Raw genomic sequence first — 16,931 nt, 5'->3', positions numbered from 1 at the left:
GTATTCTGAGTTCTAACTTGATTGCACTATGGTCTGAGAGGCTGTTTGTTATGATTTCAGTTGTTTTGCATTTGTTGAGCAGTGCTTTACTTCCAATTATGTGGTCAATTTTAGAGTAGGTGTGATGTGGTTGGTGCTGAGAAGAATGTATATTCTGTGGATTTGGGGTGGAGAGTTCTGTAAATATCTATCAGGTTTGCTTGCTCCAGGTCTGAGTTGAAGCCCTGGATATCCTTGTTGATTTTCTGTCTGGTTGATCTGTCTAATATTGACAGTGGAGTGTTAAAGTCTCCCACTATTATTGTGTGGTAGTGTAAGTCTCTTTGTAAGTCATTAAGAACTTGCCTTATGTATCTGGGTGCTCCTGCATTGGGTCCATATATGTTTATGATCGTTAGCTTTTCTTGTTGTATCGATCCTTTTACCATTATGTAATGGCCTTCTTTGTCTCTTTTGATCTTTGTTGCTTTAAAGTCTATTTTACCAGAGATGAGAATTGCAACTCCTGCTTTATTTTGCTCTCCATTAGCTTGGTAAATCTTCCTCCATCCCTTTATTTTTAGCCTTTGTGTATCCTTGCCTGTGAGATGGGTTTCCTGGATACAGCACACTGATGGGTTTTGGATTTTTATCCAATTTGCCAGTCTGTGTCTTTTGATTGGTGCATTTAGTCCATTTACATTTAGGGTTAATATTGTTATGTGTGAATCTGATACTGCCATTTTGATGCTAAGTGGCTGTTTTGCCTGTTAGTTGTAGATTCTTCATTATGTTGATGCTCTTTAGCATTCAGTGTGATTTTGGAATGGCTGGTACTGGTTGATCCTTTCTATGTGTAGTGCCTCTTTTAGGAGCTCTTGTAAAGCAGGCCTGGTGGTGACAAAATCTGTGAGTACTTGCTTGTTCGCAAAGGATTTTATTTTTCCTTCACTTCTGAAGCTCAGTTTGGCTGGATATGAAATTCTGGGTTGAAAGTTCTTTTCTTTAAGAATGTTGAATATTGGCCCCCACTCTCTTCTGGCTTGTAGTGTTTCTGTCGAGAGATCTGCTGTGAGTCTGATGGGCTTCCCTTTGTGGGTAACTCGACCTTTCTCTCTGGCTGCCCTTAGTATTTTCTCCTTTATTTCAACCTTGTTGAATCTGACGATTATGTGCCTTGGGGTTGCTCTTCTTGCGGAATATCTTTGTGGTGTTCTCTGTATTTCCTGCATTTGAGTGTTGGCCTGTCTTGCTAGGTGGGGGAAGTTTTCCTGGATGATGTCCTGAAGAGTATTTTCCAGCTTGGATTCATTCTCTTCGTCCCCTTCTGGTACACCTATCAAACGTAGGTTAGGCCTTTTCACATAGTCCCACATTTCCTGGAGACTTTGTTCATTCCTTTTTGTGCTTTTTTCTCTAATCTTGGTTTCTCGTTTAATTTCATTGAGTTGGTCTTCGACTTCAGATATTCTTTCTTCTGCTTGGTCAATTCGGCTATTGAAACTTGTGCATGCTTCGTGAAGTTCTCATATTGTATTTTTCAGCTCCTTTAATTCATTCATATTCCTCTCTAAGTTATCCATTCTTGTTATCATTTCCTCATATCTTTTTTTAAGTTCCTTAGTTTCTTTGCATTGATTTAATACATGATCTTTTAGCTCACAAAAGTTTCTCATTATCCACCTTCTGAAGTCTAATTCTGTCATTTCATCACAGTCATTCTCCGTCCAGCTTTGTTCCCTTGCTGGTGAGGTGTTTTGGTCCTTTCTAGGAGGCGAGGTGTTCTGGTTTCGGGTGTTTTCCTCCTTTTTGCGCTGGTTTCTTCCCATCTTTGTGGGTTTATCCGCTTGTCGTCTGCGTAGTTGCTGACTTTTCGATTGGGTCTCTGAGTGGACACCCAGATTGTTGATGATGAAGTATTTCTGTTACTTGATTTTCCTTCTACCAGCCTAGCCCCTTCGCTGTACGACTGCTGAGGTCCACTCTAGGCCCTGCTTGTCTGGGGTGCACCTCTAGCAGCTGTGGCACAGTGAGGGATGCTACCAGTTTCTTTTTCTGCTATCTTTGTCCCAGGATGATGCCTGCCAAATGTCAGTCTTTTGGATATAGAGGGGTCAGGGAGCTGCTTGAGGAGACAGTATGTTCTTTTTAGGAGCTCAATTTCTGAGCTGTGAGCTCTGTTGTTCATTCAGGGCTGTTAGGCTGCTATGTTTGATTCTGCTGCAACAGAGCTCATTAAAAAAATCCTTTTTTTCTCAAATGCTCTGTGTTGGGGGATTTGGGCTTTATTTTTTGATGTCCGTTGAGGTGTCCTGTCCTGCTAGGAGGCAGACTATCTACTGTTTGCCTGCCGAGTCTCCGCCCTGCTGTTGTATGATTCGCCCTGTTCCTGCAGGCTCTGCTGTGGTCTCCGCCATGCCCTGCGGCAGAGTCTCTTTGTTGTAGCGTGTTGCCTCGGCAACGGCAGGCTGTGTCAGCAGTGGGCGTGTATCTCAGTAGGGACGGGTTGCCTTGGCAATGGGAGGCTGCCAGCAGTGGGCGTGTATCTCAGTAGGGATGGGTTGCCTCGGCAACGGCTGGCTGCGTCAGCAGTGGGCATGTATCTCAGTTGGGGCGGGTTGCCTCGGTAGTGGTGGACGCCCCTCCCCCACAGAGCATCTCGGACTGTCTGCTCAGGATAGTTTGAAATCGCGGTTTTGTTCGTCCCACTGGGTACCCCGAACGCTCTGTCCCTGCAATCCCCTGGGCTGGCCTACTGTCCAAGTCTCGTTCAGTCTCAAGTCCAGCCCTCTCAAGTCTCAGGTTGCCGGTTCAACAGGGCACCCGGACAAGCGTGCCCTGTGAGGATTGCTGGGTAGGGCCGGCCACCGTTGCCCCGGCTGCCAGCTTCGCCAGGCAGACTTACTGCCTGGCATCCCGTGTCTCCCTTACACTTGGGAGTTTCCCCGTTCTGTGGGCAACAAAGATCTGTCTGGAAATGCAACTCTGACTCACCTCTTTGTGGATTCAATGAGAGCTCCAATCCTGGGTTGTTCTCACAGCGCCATCTTGAGTCCTCCCCCCAGAAAATATTAAGGAAGAATAACCTGATAATCTCTTAGATCATTTCTCAATTCTGATATACCAACATTTTGTTCCTTTCATGAATAAATTCTGTCCTGTAATTTCTTCAAACCCCTCTTCATATCTTTGTTCCTCAGGCTGTAGATGAAAGGGTTCAGCATGGGTGTCACTACTGTGTACATAACTGTGGCTACTCGGTCCTTCACCACTGAGTACATGGACAGGGGCCTAAAATAGACATAAATAATACTCCCGTAGAAAAGGGCTACTACAGTGAGGTGGGAGCCACAGGTAGAGAAGGCCCTCCACTTCCCGGCTGCAGAGGGGATTCTGAGCACAGTGATGATTATTCGCAGGTAGGAGAAGATGATACACAGGAAGGGGGTCACAATGACAGCTAAGGTCTCAGTCATGACCACCATCTGGCTGGAGGACGTGTCAGAGCAGGACAGCTTTAGCACAGGCTGGGTGTCACAGAAAAAGTGCTTAATGATGTGGGAGGCACAGAAAGACAGGTGAGACATAAGTAGCACCCGGAACAGGGAATGTAGGTGGGAGATGCTGCAAGAACCCAATAGCATGAGTAGGCAACGCCGGGGGTTCATAGCCACATCATAGTGTAAGGGGTTGCAGATGGCCACCAGCCGGTCGATGGCCATAGAGGCCAGCAGGTAGCTGTCAGTGTTCCCAAAGGCCATGAAGAAGTACATTTGGACCAGGCAGCCCATGTAGGAGATAACCTTTGTCTCTGATAGAAAATTCACCAGCATCCTGGGCACTATGACTGTTGTGAAGCAGATATCCGTGAAAGACAAGTTGCTGAGAAAAAAGTACATGGGGTTGTGGAGCCTGGGGTCAGAGTGGATGGCCAGGATGATGAGCACATTCCCCACCACAGTGACCAGGTACATGATGAGGAAGATGACAAAGAGTGGTTTCTGCAGCTGAGGGTTGGAAGAGAGTCCCAGGAGGATGAAGCCTGTGGAGCTGCTGCTGTAGTTCTTTATCTCCATGTCTCTGGGCTACCTGGATAGTGTTTGGAGAAGCATTGGGAGAGGTGTAAAGGGCAGTTTGACCAAGACAGCTTCTTTCATAAGCTTAAGCCTTTAAAAATAGCTCACAGCCCTTTGTTATGGTTTTTAAGAATATTTACTTTAAGAAACTACAGAAAACAGGTAGTAAAGTCCAACATGGGAACATTTAAAAATTTCCAAACTGCCTCCTAAACTAGAAACTAAAGATTTTCAATTTTCCATTTAATGCTAATGGATCAGGAGAATTAATATTGTTAAAATGACCATACTGCCTAAAGCAATCCACAGACTGAACATGATCCCTGTCAACATACCAGCATCATTTTTCATAGAATTAGAAAAAAAATTCTAAAATTCATATGGAACCAAAAAGCCAGGATAGCCAAAGCAATTTTAAGAAAAGAGCAAAGCTGGAGGCATCACATTACCTGACTTCAAAATATATTACAAGGCTATTGCTACCAAAATGGCATGGCGCTGTATAAAAACAGACACATAGATCAATGGAACAGAATAGAGAAAGAAATCAATATATCAAAGGGACACCTGCACTTATATGTTTATTGCAGCACTATTCACAATAACAAAGATCAACCTCAGTGTCTATCAATGAACAAATGGATAAAAAAGTGGTGCACATATACATGTACACACACACACAAAATGGAATACTATTTAGCCATGACAAATAATGAAATCTGTCATTGGCAGCACCATAGATGGTACTGGAGGTCATTATTTTAAGTGAAACGAGCCAAGCACAAAAATACAAATATACAAATACAAAAATATAAAAGCAAAAAACACTAATATTTCTTGTTCTCACTCTTAAGTGGGTGCTACAAATACGTACATAGGGACATACTGAGTGGAATGATGGACAATGGAGACTCAGAAGAGGTGAGGGTCAGGGGTAGAAGGGGAATGAATGATGATAAATTGCCTAATGGGTACAATGCATATTATTTGCTTGGTAGATACCCTAAAAATCCTAACTTGACCACTACATAATGTATTCATGTAGCAAAATTGTACTTGCACACCATAAAGTTACACAAATAAAAAATAAAGGTTTTTCCATATGTTCTTTGGCACTTCTATGTGGCCTAATTTGTATGAGTTCTCCTCATTTCCCTTTCTGAAGATTCTTCCAAGGTTGTCTCTTGACTAACTTTTTAGCTTTTTTGTTTTTCTTTTGTCGCAGAGGAAGTAGTTTCTGGGTCCCATCCTGAAGGAGGATACTTTCATACAGGGTAACCCCATGAATGAGACCCTTTCATTCAAGGTCCTCTTCTGCTCATAGTTCTAGAGGTGGTGGTGATAGTTGGGATAGTACAATAATGAACATCAGAATTAATTAATGCTCCTTATTGTCCACAGAATTCAGATGAGCCTTCCTTAAGTCTTCAGAGCAAAACCTGCTTAATGTCTGTTCAAGCCTTTCTGTTTGGTTAATGTGATCTAGATACTTTAATTTTAAGCTTTTGGTCCAAAGATGTCACTCAAAATATGAGTACTACTAGGAATAGCCTATGTGACTGTGATTAGTTTTTAAAAATATATTAACTTTCTGCTTATAAAATGTTAACATCCTCTTTCTAAACATTCAAATATTACAGGATTATAAAACAGATTGTTAAGAGTCTTATTCTACCAATATCATAAAAAAGACCAGAAAAGGATGGCTTCTGTTACCACTATTAAGCTATACTGCTGATATAATGGTCTCAATCAGTGAAAAAGAAAAAGTAAGAATTTAAAGACATAAACGTTAGAAATGATGAAATTGTCCACCTAGAAAATCCAAGATAATCATGTGAAAAAAATTTAGTCTATGAAGACTTTACCAAAGTAGCCAGATAAAAGATACATATACAAATATTAATATTTTTCTTATATTAGAAAAATGTAGTTTGGAATATGTTTCAATTGATCATGGTAAGAAAGTCTAAAAAATGCTTAGAAATAAACATGAGAAAAAATGAGTAAGATTTATCTGAAGAAACTGTAGCAGAACACAAAATGAAGATCTAAATAAATGGAGATATTATGTTCCTATAAATATTTTAAAACATTAATTCTTCTCAAATTAATAAAATTCAATGCACCTCTAATAAGACCCCAAGGGAAATTTTAATAAAACTTGTGAAAGTTACAGTCACTAGAGTGGATCGGCAACCAACAGAATGGGAAAAAATTTTCGCAGTCTACCCATCTGACAAAGGGCTGATATCCAGAATTTACAAAGAACTCAAGCAGATTTACAGGAAAAAAACAAACAAGCCCATTCAAAAGTGGGCAAAGGATATGAACAGATACTTTACGAAAGAAGACATATATGAGGCCAACAATCATATGAAAAAATGCTCATCGTCACTGGTCATCAGAGAGATGCAAATCAAAACCACATTGAGATACCATCTCACGCCAGTTAGAATGGCGATCATTAAAAAATCTGGAGACAACAGATGCTGGAGAGGATGTGGAGAAAAAGGAACACTTTTACACTGTTGGTGGGAGTGTAAATTAGTTCAACCATTGTGGAAGACAGTGTGGCAATTCCTCAAGGCCTTAGAAATAGAAATTCCATTTGACCCAGCAATCCTATTACTGGGTATATATCCAAAAGACTATAAATCGTTCTACTATAAGGACACATGTACACGAATGTTCATTGCAGCACTGTTTACAATAGCAAAGACCTGGAATCAACCCAAATGCCCATTGATAATAGACTGGATGGGAAAAATGTGGCACATATACACCATGGAATATTATGCAGCAATCAGAAATGATGAGTTCGTGTCGTTTGTAGGGACATGGATGAATCTGGAGAACATCATCCTCAGCAAACTGACACAAGAACAGAAAATGAAACACCGCATAATCTCACTCATAGGTGGGTGATGAAAAATGAGAACACATGGACACAGAAAGGGGAGTACTAAACACTGGGGTCTATTGGGGGGAAAAGGGGAGGGCCAGTGGGAGGGGGAGGTGGGGAGGGATAGCCTGGGGAGAAATGCCAAATGTGGGTGAAGGGGAGAAGAAAGGCAAAGCACACTGCCATGTGTGTACCTACGCAACTGTCTTGCATGCTCTGCTCATGTACCCCAAAACCTATAATCCAATAAAAAATTAAAAAAAAAAAAAACTTGTGAAAGTTTTTCTAAAATTCACCTAGAGGAATAAATGGTTAAGAACAGACAAAATAATTTTGAAAAAAATTAGAATAATTTCAGGAAACTTTTCTAACCTAAATCAAATTACATAATAGTCAAAAACAATGAGATAATGGCACAAACAGAGAAAAACAAATCAATGGACCACAATAAAGGATTTTATAGATCTGTATTTATGTATACATATATATAGATAGCTATAAATATGCAGTAATTTATCTGCAACTTAATATATAGTAACATTTATTTAATAGCATCAGGGCAAGAATGGAATATTAATGCTATTTTTGACAATTGGTTGAACACTTGGAAAATATAAGGCTACATTTCTGTCTAACCCACACATAGGAGTGAAACCCAGAAGAATTAACAATCTAAAAGTTAAAAATCCAAACTACAAAGGAAGTTTGAGTCAAAAGTAAAGGAGCATATTTTTTATAGTCACAGGATGGAAATATCATCCCAAGCAAGAAATGAAGAAGCAAGAATGACAAAAGAATGCACTCAAAAATTTGAAAATTATACCAAAAGAGATCATAGACAAAGCTAAAATAGAAACTATTGACTCAATGAAAATACGTGCAACACAGTTACCAAATAAAACATGACAAGATGATCAACATCATTGATAATCAGAAAATGTGGACTAAAATTCAATTATCACTCATCAGTTTTATACTAATTTTTTTTAACAATATTCAAAGGAAACTAGATGCTCACATATACTAGTAGTAAGAGAGTAAATCAATGTTGGACTTTTGGTAGTCTCCATCAGAAATGAAAATCTGCATTTCTTTGTCCAACTTATGAAAATCTGTCCTTTAACAATAGTAATTATTTGTATATCAAAATATATGTGCACACATTTTATTGTAATGTTGCTTGTAATATCAAACTAAACATAATATAACCACCAACCACAGAGGAGACAAACTGAATATTTACAAATAGGTGATTTATCAAATAATTTATACTGTATTTTTATTACTCAACATCATGCAATCTCTAAAGAAATAAGATAACTAATGATAGTCAATATATATCAATACCTGATATATGCCACACACTGAGCTAAGTGCTTTGCAAAGCTTTTACCATTTTATTTTCTCCAAATCCTAAGACATAGGCATTATGATAATTACAACTTACAGATAAAAATTTAACATTTAGGCTGGGCATGGTGGCTCATGCCTGTAATCCCAGCACTTTGGGAGGCCAAGGCAGGCGGATCATAAGGTCAAGAGATCGAGACCATCCTGGCCAACATGGTAAACCCCATCTCTACTAAAAATACAAAAAAATTAGCTGGGTGTGGTGGCAGCGCATGACTGTAGTCCCAGGTACTTGGGAGGCTGAGGCAGGAGAATTGTTTGAACCCGGGAGGCAGAAGTTGCAGTGAGCCGAGGTCACGCCACTGCACTCCAGCCTGGCTCCTGGTGATAGAGTGAGACTCTGCCTCAAAAAAAAAAAAAAAATTAGAATTTAGCAAAATTAAGTAAGTTACCAGATACAGAAGTGGTAGAGCTGGAATTTGAATTCAGGCAGTCTGATGGCACAGCTGGAGCTATTCATTGTTAAGCTATATTGTCACTATTAAAATACTGTCTATGACATTTGTTAAGTGACAAAAACAAGGTAGAGAACAATGCCTAACGAATAATCCCATTTTTGAGTGGAACAAAGCAAGCACATGGACACAGGGAAAGGAACATCACATACCAGGTCTGTCAGGGGGTGGAGGACAAGGGGAGAGAGAGCATTAGGATAAATACCTAATGCAGCAGGGCTTAAAACATAGATGACAGGTTAATGGGTGAAGAAAATAATGATGTCAGGGGCATATCTATGTAACAAACCTGCACATTCTGCACATGTATCCTAGGACTTAAAGTATAATAATAAGAATAATCCCATTTTTATAAAGAACAGTATTTTTTTATATGTTGTGTTTGCTGTGGTATGGAGAGTCCTTAAAAAGTTTATGTGTCATGTGGTTACCTTCTGAATCATATTTAACTTTATATTATATTGTCTGTATTTAAAAACAAAGAATGTGTTTATTTATATTCATTTCATAATTTAAAAGGTTAAATTTCCTATAATTCCACTGGAATCGTGTGCATAATTTAAAGATCTTTTTCTCTGCATAGATCTATGTACACTGCACATAGGAATGAGGTTAAATGCTTCATTAAGCTTCCCCTACCCTAAGCATGTTACAATAGACATTTTTTGTCTCTCTGTATATTTCTCATCCATGAGATAATTTTTACAGTGTAGAATAGATCCTGAGATCTGGAATGGTAAGATAGAGTTTATAAACACTGAAAATGTCAACAGATATTACCAACATGAGACACATATGCTTCATCTCACCCTTGGGCATTGTACTTATTTGACTCTCTGGGTTCATTCCACCTTTCCTTCTCTGTGTCTTTTAGCTTCACCCCTGGGATGTAGTTTGTCCTGGTAATAAAAAGCTATCTTATCACCGTTGGCTTGAACTTGGAATTTTCCAAATTTATGTGATTTTTCTCAGGGGCAGTAGCTTAGCTCCTTCCCATTTATCTGGATTTGACAGCATCACGTATTTTCTTCATGTCTTGGGCAAATCATTTCACTTCCATATAGATGATGGCGCACACATGTATGTTTGTGTGTGTGCTACTTTCTACCTGCCTAGGAGCTGTCAAATGACAGTTGAGCGAGTGTTTGGCAAACTCTACTGCAAGTGGTTAGCATAACCACTCATACAATAAGCTAGAGAAAAGACATTTTAATGATGAGTCTTGTCATCAGGTGGTGTTTGGGAGGGATCAGGAGAGACTGGGAGTCTTTCTAAGCCTTTTAAGTCACATCATCTCACCTTAAAAGGTATTTACTCCCTTCCTTGACAGGAAATGTGTATTACTTCTATACTTCTAAATTTTCACTTTTAGAATTTTCACATTATGAACATTTGTCATCTCAGGTTGTTTTTCCTTTTCTTGTTTACTCATCACTTATGCAAGGTTGTTCTCTTGGCCAATGGCCCAAATGAAACCAGGGAGTACATACACATTGTCAGCGCAGAATGCACTTCCCAAACTGGGATGCTGTGGGCAGTATGTGGTGGAAAGCTACTCACTATCCACACACCTACTCCCCTGAAAGAGTAAGGACAGTTGGGAAGTGACTAAACTGGAAAAATGCATCTTGGCTTACTGCAACCTCCGCCTCCTGCATTCAAGTGATTCTCCTGCCTCAGCCTCTTGAGTATCTGGGATTACAGGGATGCACCACCACGCCTGGCTAATTTTATATATTATTTAGTAAAGATGGGGTTTCTCCATGTTGGTCGGGTTGGTCTTGAACTCCCAACCTCAGGTGACCTTCCCACCTTGGCCTCTCAAAGTGCTGGGATTACAGGTATGAGCCACTGTGCCTGGCCTGCCTAATTTCTTATTTCCTACTTAGTTTAGGTTCGAAGTTCTTCTGGGCACTGTAGGTCCCTGAGATTGATAATTGAACCCAATTCATCCAGCTCAAGTTGTCCTCAGCAAGCTTCTGCTCCACTTTTGTATCTGTCTTTCTTCTCCCAGGAATCACTGATTTTCTGCATGCCTGCCTCTGCTTCTCTCTTTCAATAATTCAATGAGTTAAACTCTCAAGCTGTCAGTTCTTCCTGGTGCCTCCCCTACCTGTGATCAGCCAGTATTCAAAAGTACAACTGCTAATAGGTTATTACAGATTAAGTATCCTGTACCTAATCCTAAAGAAGATTAGGTATCCTGCACAGATGCTAGGGAAGGGGCTGTGGATTCTCAGAGAGTTTTGCTCAGATGCCATGAGGCTTTAGATCCTCTGCCTTTCACCTTCATCATGTTAGCATCCTGGGAAAGTGATTGTTCTATTTCCACAATTCTAGAGACAAGGAGCTTACAATATCTGGAGGTGGCCCAGTCCTTGTGTGGAACACATCTGGGTTAGGAAATTCTTCCACATCATGAGTGGAAGTTTGCCTTTCTGTTATTGCTAGGTACTGATCAAGAAGCTTGATATATACTAAGTCATTTAGTCTTTACACCAACTCCATTTTACAGATAACACAAATGAGGTACAGAACTGAAGTGACTTGCCTAAGCACACAGCCAGAGGGTGGTAGAGTACAGCTCCAGAGTGTGCTCTCAGCCTCTGCATTGTCCTAACTCACGTTCATGTAGACTCTGAGTCTCATTGCCCTAAGTCTCTCTGTTGGCCTGGTTTCCTGGAGGTGATAACTTGTGGGTCTTGAGTTGCAACATGTTGGCTGTGCCCTTTAAGGGAAGGAGAAAGTGTCTTGAACAAAGTAGGTATTTCAAACATTTGACATTTGACCAAAAAGAGAGAGACGGAAAAATATAGAGAAAGACCTTGTTTCCTGGCATTTGAGATGGAGGAGAGAAAAGCAGGTTAAGAAAAGGGGAAGAAAATCACATGAAGATATCAATCCCACAGTTCCCATTATCAAGACCCCTCAGTGTGCCTACCTGTGGGCTTGACAAAGGAGATTTGGGGGTCTGAAAAGACTTGGGGGTTTGCTGGGGATTAAGATCAGGCTCTGAATCTCTGAAGGAAGCTTCTTGAAGTACTGCTCTAGCCTTAGAACTGTGATGTTCTTCTCCACCTATGGTGTGAATTGTAATAGAAAGGGAGACACAGGTGCCTGTCCTCTGCATGCCAGAGCCCTGGGAGGATTGGCCCTGTGGTCTTCCCAGGGGATTGCGGGGGTGGGAGTTGGGAGGGGGAATATAATTGATGCTCTCACTGAGCTCTGTGGGAAAACTGGGCTGCAGAGATGTAGCTTCTCACACCTGGGAAGGGAATTAGAGCCATGTAGCAGTAAGGGCTGTGTGTCCTGTGCACATATGTTGATGCATATGTATGTATTTGATGTGCATATGTGTACTTTTGTGCATATCTGTGTATGATTATGTTCACTTGCCTAGAAGGAGAGGTAATGGGCTCTGATATCTCTGGGATTCTGTGTCTGCATGTGTGACTGTCTCTAGGTGCACATGTAGTGTCATTGGGAAGGGGTTGGAGGTACAGGTCCAGGAGCCAGACTCACTAGATTCTGTTAGTGACTATGCATCTTACAAGCTGTGTAGCTTTTTCAAAAACTACACAGGTTTCTGAGCCTTAATTTGTTTTGTTTCGTATGCCTTTCTTAGAAATTTTATTATTTCAGTGTCTTAAGCCAGACTAATTGTATTTGAATCCCAGTACTCCCAGTTACCAAATGGGTGAATTTGGGAAAGTTATTTAGCTTTACTAACCCACATTGTCCTCATCTATAAATAACAAGTCATCATAAACTTTAGAAAGGTATTTTCTTTTTTGTACTTTTTACTTTCAAATAGATTTTATTTTTTAAAGATATTTTAGGTTCACAACAAAATTGATCAGAAACTAAAGAGAGTTCTCATTTATTCCCTGCTCCTAGACACATATAGCCTCTCACACCATCAATACCCACTGCTAGAGTCACACATTTGTTACAATTTGTACACTTATACAGCGGTCCCAACTTACAATGGCTCAACTTAAAATTTTTGTTTTTGAGAGGGAGTTTTGCTCTGGTTGCCCAGGCTGGAGTACAATGGCGCAATCTTGGCTCACTGCAACCTCCGCCTCCCAGGTTCAAACGATTCTCCTGCCTCGGTCTTCTAAATAGCTGGGATCACAGGCATGCGCCACTACATCCTAATTTTGTATTATTAGTAGAGATGGGGTTTCTCCATGTTGGTCAGACTGCTCTCGAACTCCCGACCTCAGGTGATCAGCCCGCCTCAGCCTCCCAAAGTGCTGGGATTACAGGCATGAGCCATTGTGCCTGGCTCAACTTAAAATTTTTCTTTATTATAGTGTGAATAATCCATGTTCAGTAGAAATCATACTTCAATTACCTATATAACCATTCTCTTTTTATACTTTCAGTACAGCATTCAATTAATTACATGAGATATTCAATATTTCATTATAAAGCAGGCTTTGTGTTAGATGATCTTGCCAACTGTAGGCTAATGTATGTGTTAGCACATTTAAAATAGGCTACGCTAAGCTATGATGTTCTGTAGGTTAGGTGTATTAAATACATTTTTGATATATGATATTCTCAGTTTACCATTGGGTTATCAGGGTGTAGCTCCATTATAAGTTGAGGAGCATCTGTATTGACATATCATTATCACCCAAGTCCATAGTTTACATTACGGTTCACTTCATGTTGTACATTCTACAGGTTTCAACAAATGTATAATGACATGTACCCACCATCATACAGTATCATATAGAATAGTTTTACTGCCCAAAACATCCTCTGTGCTTCACCTGTTCATCCTTCTCTCGCTCTAACCCTTAGCAACTACAGATCTTTTTACTGTCTCCATATTTTCGCCTTTTCTAAAATGTCATTTAGTTGGAATCATGCAGTGTAATTGATTTTTCACATTGGCTTCTTTCATTTAGTAATGTGCATTTAACGTTCTTGCATATCTTTTCAATGCTTGATAGCATTTATTTTTAGCACTGAATAATATTGTATAGTCTAGATGTACCACAGTTTACTCATTCATTTACATGCCGAAGGACAACTAGGTTACTTCCAAGTTTTGGTGACTATGAATAAAGCTGCTAAAATGTCTGTGCAGGTTTTCGTGTGGACATAAATTTTCAACTTATTTGCATAAATACCAAAGAACATGATTGCTGGATCATATGGTAAGAGTTTGTTTAATTTTGTGAGAAATTATCAAACTGTCTTCCAAAGTGACTTTATCATTTTGCATTCTCACCAGCAATGAATGAGAATTCCTCTTGCTCCATATTCTCATCAGCATTTGGTGTTGTCAGTGTTCTGATCTGGTCATTCTAATAGCTGTGTAATGATATCTCATTGTTGTTTGAATTTGAATTTCCCTAATGACATATGACGTGGAGCATTTTTTAAATTTATTATAAATATATATATTTTTTATTGCATTTTAGGTTTTGAGGTACATGTAAAGAATATGCAAGATTGTTGCATAGGAACATACATGGCAACGTGGCTTGCTGCCTTCCTCCCCATCACCTGTATCTGGCATTTCTCCCCATATTATCCCTCCCCAACCTCTCTACTCCCTGCTGTTCCTCCCCTAGTTCCCCCACACAGACCCCAGTCTGTGAAGCTCCCCTCCCTGTGTCCATGTGTTCTCATTGTTCAACATCCACCTATGAGTGAGAACATGCGGTGTTTGATTTTCTGTTCTTGTGTCAGTTTGCTGAGAATGATGGTTTTCAGGTTCATCCATGTCCCTACAAAGGACACAAACTCATTGTTTTTTATGGGAGCATAGTATTCCATGGTGTATATGTGTCACATTTTCCCTGTCCAGTCTATCATTGATAGGCATTTGGGTTGGTTCCAAGTCTTTGCTATTGTAAACAGTGTTGCAATGAACATTCATGTGCATGTGTCCTTATAATAGAATGATTTATAATCCTCTGGATATATACCCAGTAATGGGATTGCTGGGTCAAATGGAATTTCTATTTCTAAGTCCTTGAGGAATCGCCACACTGTCTTCCATAATGGTTGAACTAATTTACACTCCCACCAACAGTGTAAAAGTATTCCTATTTCTCCACATCTTCAATGTGGAGCATTTTTTACATGTTTGTTTATCATCTGTATATCTTCTCTGGTGTGGTATCTGTTTAGGTGTCAACTGAATTACTCTTTTTCTTATTGTTGAGTTTTAAGAGATCTTAGTATATTTTGGATAGTAGTCCTTTACCAGATATGTTTTTTGCAAATATTTCACCCGGTTGGTGTATTGTCTTCTCATTCTTTTGAAAGTCTTTTTCTCAGAGTAGAGGTTTTAAATTTTACCTTATTATTATTTTTTAAATTGCTGTCCATAAGTTTATTGTCTTTATCTGAAAAATCCTTATAGAAAATTGTTTGGTTTGGCTCTCATTAGCCCAATCCTGAGCTCTGAGTAAGCTTGCCTTCTTTTGAGCTATCCAATTTTTATTCTGAGCAAGGGACATTTTGGGACAGTTCCACCTCTTCTTCTTAACTTCTTTCTTGGGCTTCTTTTCATAGACTGGATTCTCTCGTATGGTAGCATGAGCTTTCTTATATATCTCCTCCATCATTTCTGGAGTTATGCTGTTCTTTATGTATTGAGAGAACTGTTTCTTGTAAGCATCTTCATCTTCTTCTATTAAGTAGCGCATGTAATCTGCAACATTCTGGCCCATGATGTGCTTTGGGTGTACTTCTGCATTAAATTCCTTGCTCTCAGAATCATAACCAGGGAATTGCTGGGTACTATGAGGGATAGACAAGCCTCCATCCACAGCTTCCTTCAGGGCACCAAAAACTTTATTGCCAGTGGTAGGTCTGGCAAGGCCTGCATCCAAATAGCAGGTAAAGGCACCTGGCTGACCATCAATGCTTTCCACATTGTATTTATCACCAGTCATGTCCACTTGGCCTTCATAGATCTTGTCCATGCCAAACCTATTGAGAAGCCTGCGGGCCAGCAGCAGGCCAGTACAATACGCTGCAGCGTAATCTGTCAGGCCAACCTTCACACCATATTTTGGCAGTTCGTGTACATATGCTGCGCAGACTGTCATATCCCCCTCTATATGGGCATAAGCCCTCTGACAAATGATATCTCTGTTTGTTACATGAACTATCATCCTGTATTTGGGTGTGTTGTATTTATTTTTCCCAACAGAATGGGAAAAAATTTTTGCAGTTTACCCATCTGACAAAGGGCTGATATCCAGAATTTACAAAGAACTCAAACAGATTTACAAGAAAAAAACAAGCCCATTCAAAAATGGGCAAAGGATATGAACAGACACTTTACAAAAGAAGACATACATGAGGCCAACAAACATATGAAAAAATGCTCATCATCACTGGTCATTAGAGCAATGCAAATCAAAACCACATTGAGATACCATCTCACGCCAGTTAGAATGGTGATCATTAAAAAATCTGGAGACAACTGATGCTGGAGAGGATGTGGAGAAATAGAAACACTTTTACACTGCTGGTGGGAGTGTAAAGTAGTTCAACCATTGTGGAAGACAGTGTGGCGATTCCTCAAGGACCTAGAAATAGGAATTCCATATGACCCAGCAATCTCATTACTGGGTATATACCCAAAGGACTGTAAATCATTCTATTATAAGGACACATCCACATGTATGTTTGCTGTGGTGCTGTTTACAATAGCAAAGACCTGGAACCAACCCAAATGCCCATTGATGATAGACTGGACTGGGAAAATGTGGCACATATACACCATGGAATATTATGCAACCATCAAAAACGATGAGTTCGTGTCCTTTGTAGGGACATGGATGAACCTGGAGAACATCATTCTCAGCAAACTGACACAAGAACAGAAAATCAAATACCACATGTTCTCACTCATAGGCGGGTGATGAACAATGAGAACACATGGACACAGGGAGGGGAGCACTACACACTGGGGTCTACTGGGGGGAATAGGAGAGGGACAGCGTGGGGGGTTGGTTGGTGAGAGATAGCAGGGAGAAATGCCAGATATGGGTGAAGGGGAGGAAGGCAGCAAATCACACAGCCATGTGTATAATGCGACTATCATGCATGTTCTTCACATGTACC

General features: G+C 40.0%; 2 protein-coding genes and 1 pseudogene across 2 annotated transcripts in view; 1 reads left to right on the top strand and 2 right to left on the bottom strand.

Annotated features, from left to right (window-relative positions):
- LOC103794845 (olfactory receptor 1L8) overlaps positions 1-16,931 on the top strand; it is a 390,653-nt gene that overhangs the window by 142,113 nt on the left and 231,609 nt on the right.
- LOC128928246 (olfactory receptor 1L6) lies at positions 3,040-4,068 on the bottom strand. The gene has a single exon (XM_054236646.2). It carries the CDS (start codon positions 4,053-4,055, stop codon positions 3,120-3,122), a length of 936 nt encoding a protein of 311 aa, XP_054092621.2. The 5' UTR covers positions 4,056-4,068; the 3' UTR covers positions 3,040-3,119.
- Positions 15,167-15,997, bottom strand: LOC100406654 (large ribosomal subunit protein uL18 pseudogene; annotated as a pseudogene).

The sequence above is a fragment of the Callithrix jacchus genome, chromosome 1 (genome assembly GCF_049354715.1).
Source record: "Callithrix jacchus isolate 240 chromosome 1, calJac240_pri, whole genome shotgun sequence".
Taxonomy (NCBI): Eukaryota; Metazoa; Chordata; class Mammalia; order Primates; family Cebidae; genus Callithrix; species Callithrix jacchus.
This window is presented reverse-complemented; position numbering and strand designations above follow the sequence as displayed.

Bases quoted from the DNA above. Each gene is read 5' to 3' on its own strand.
- LOC128928246 (XM_054236646.2), bottom strand. From the start codon at position 4,055: ATGGAGATAAAGAACTACAGCAGCAGCTCCACAGGCTTCATCCTCCTG.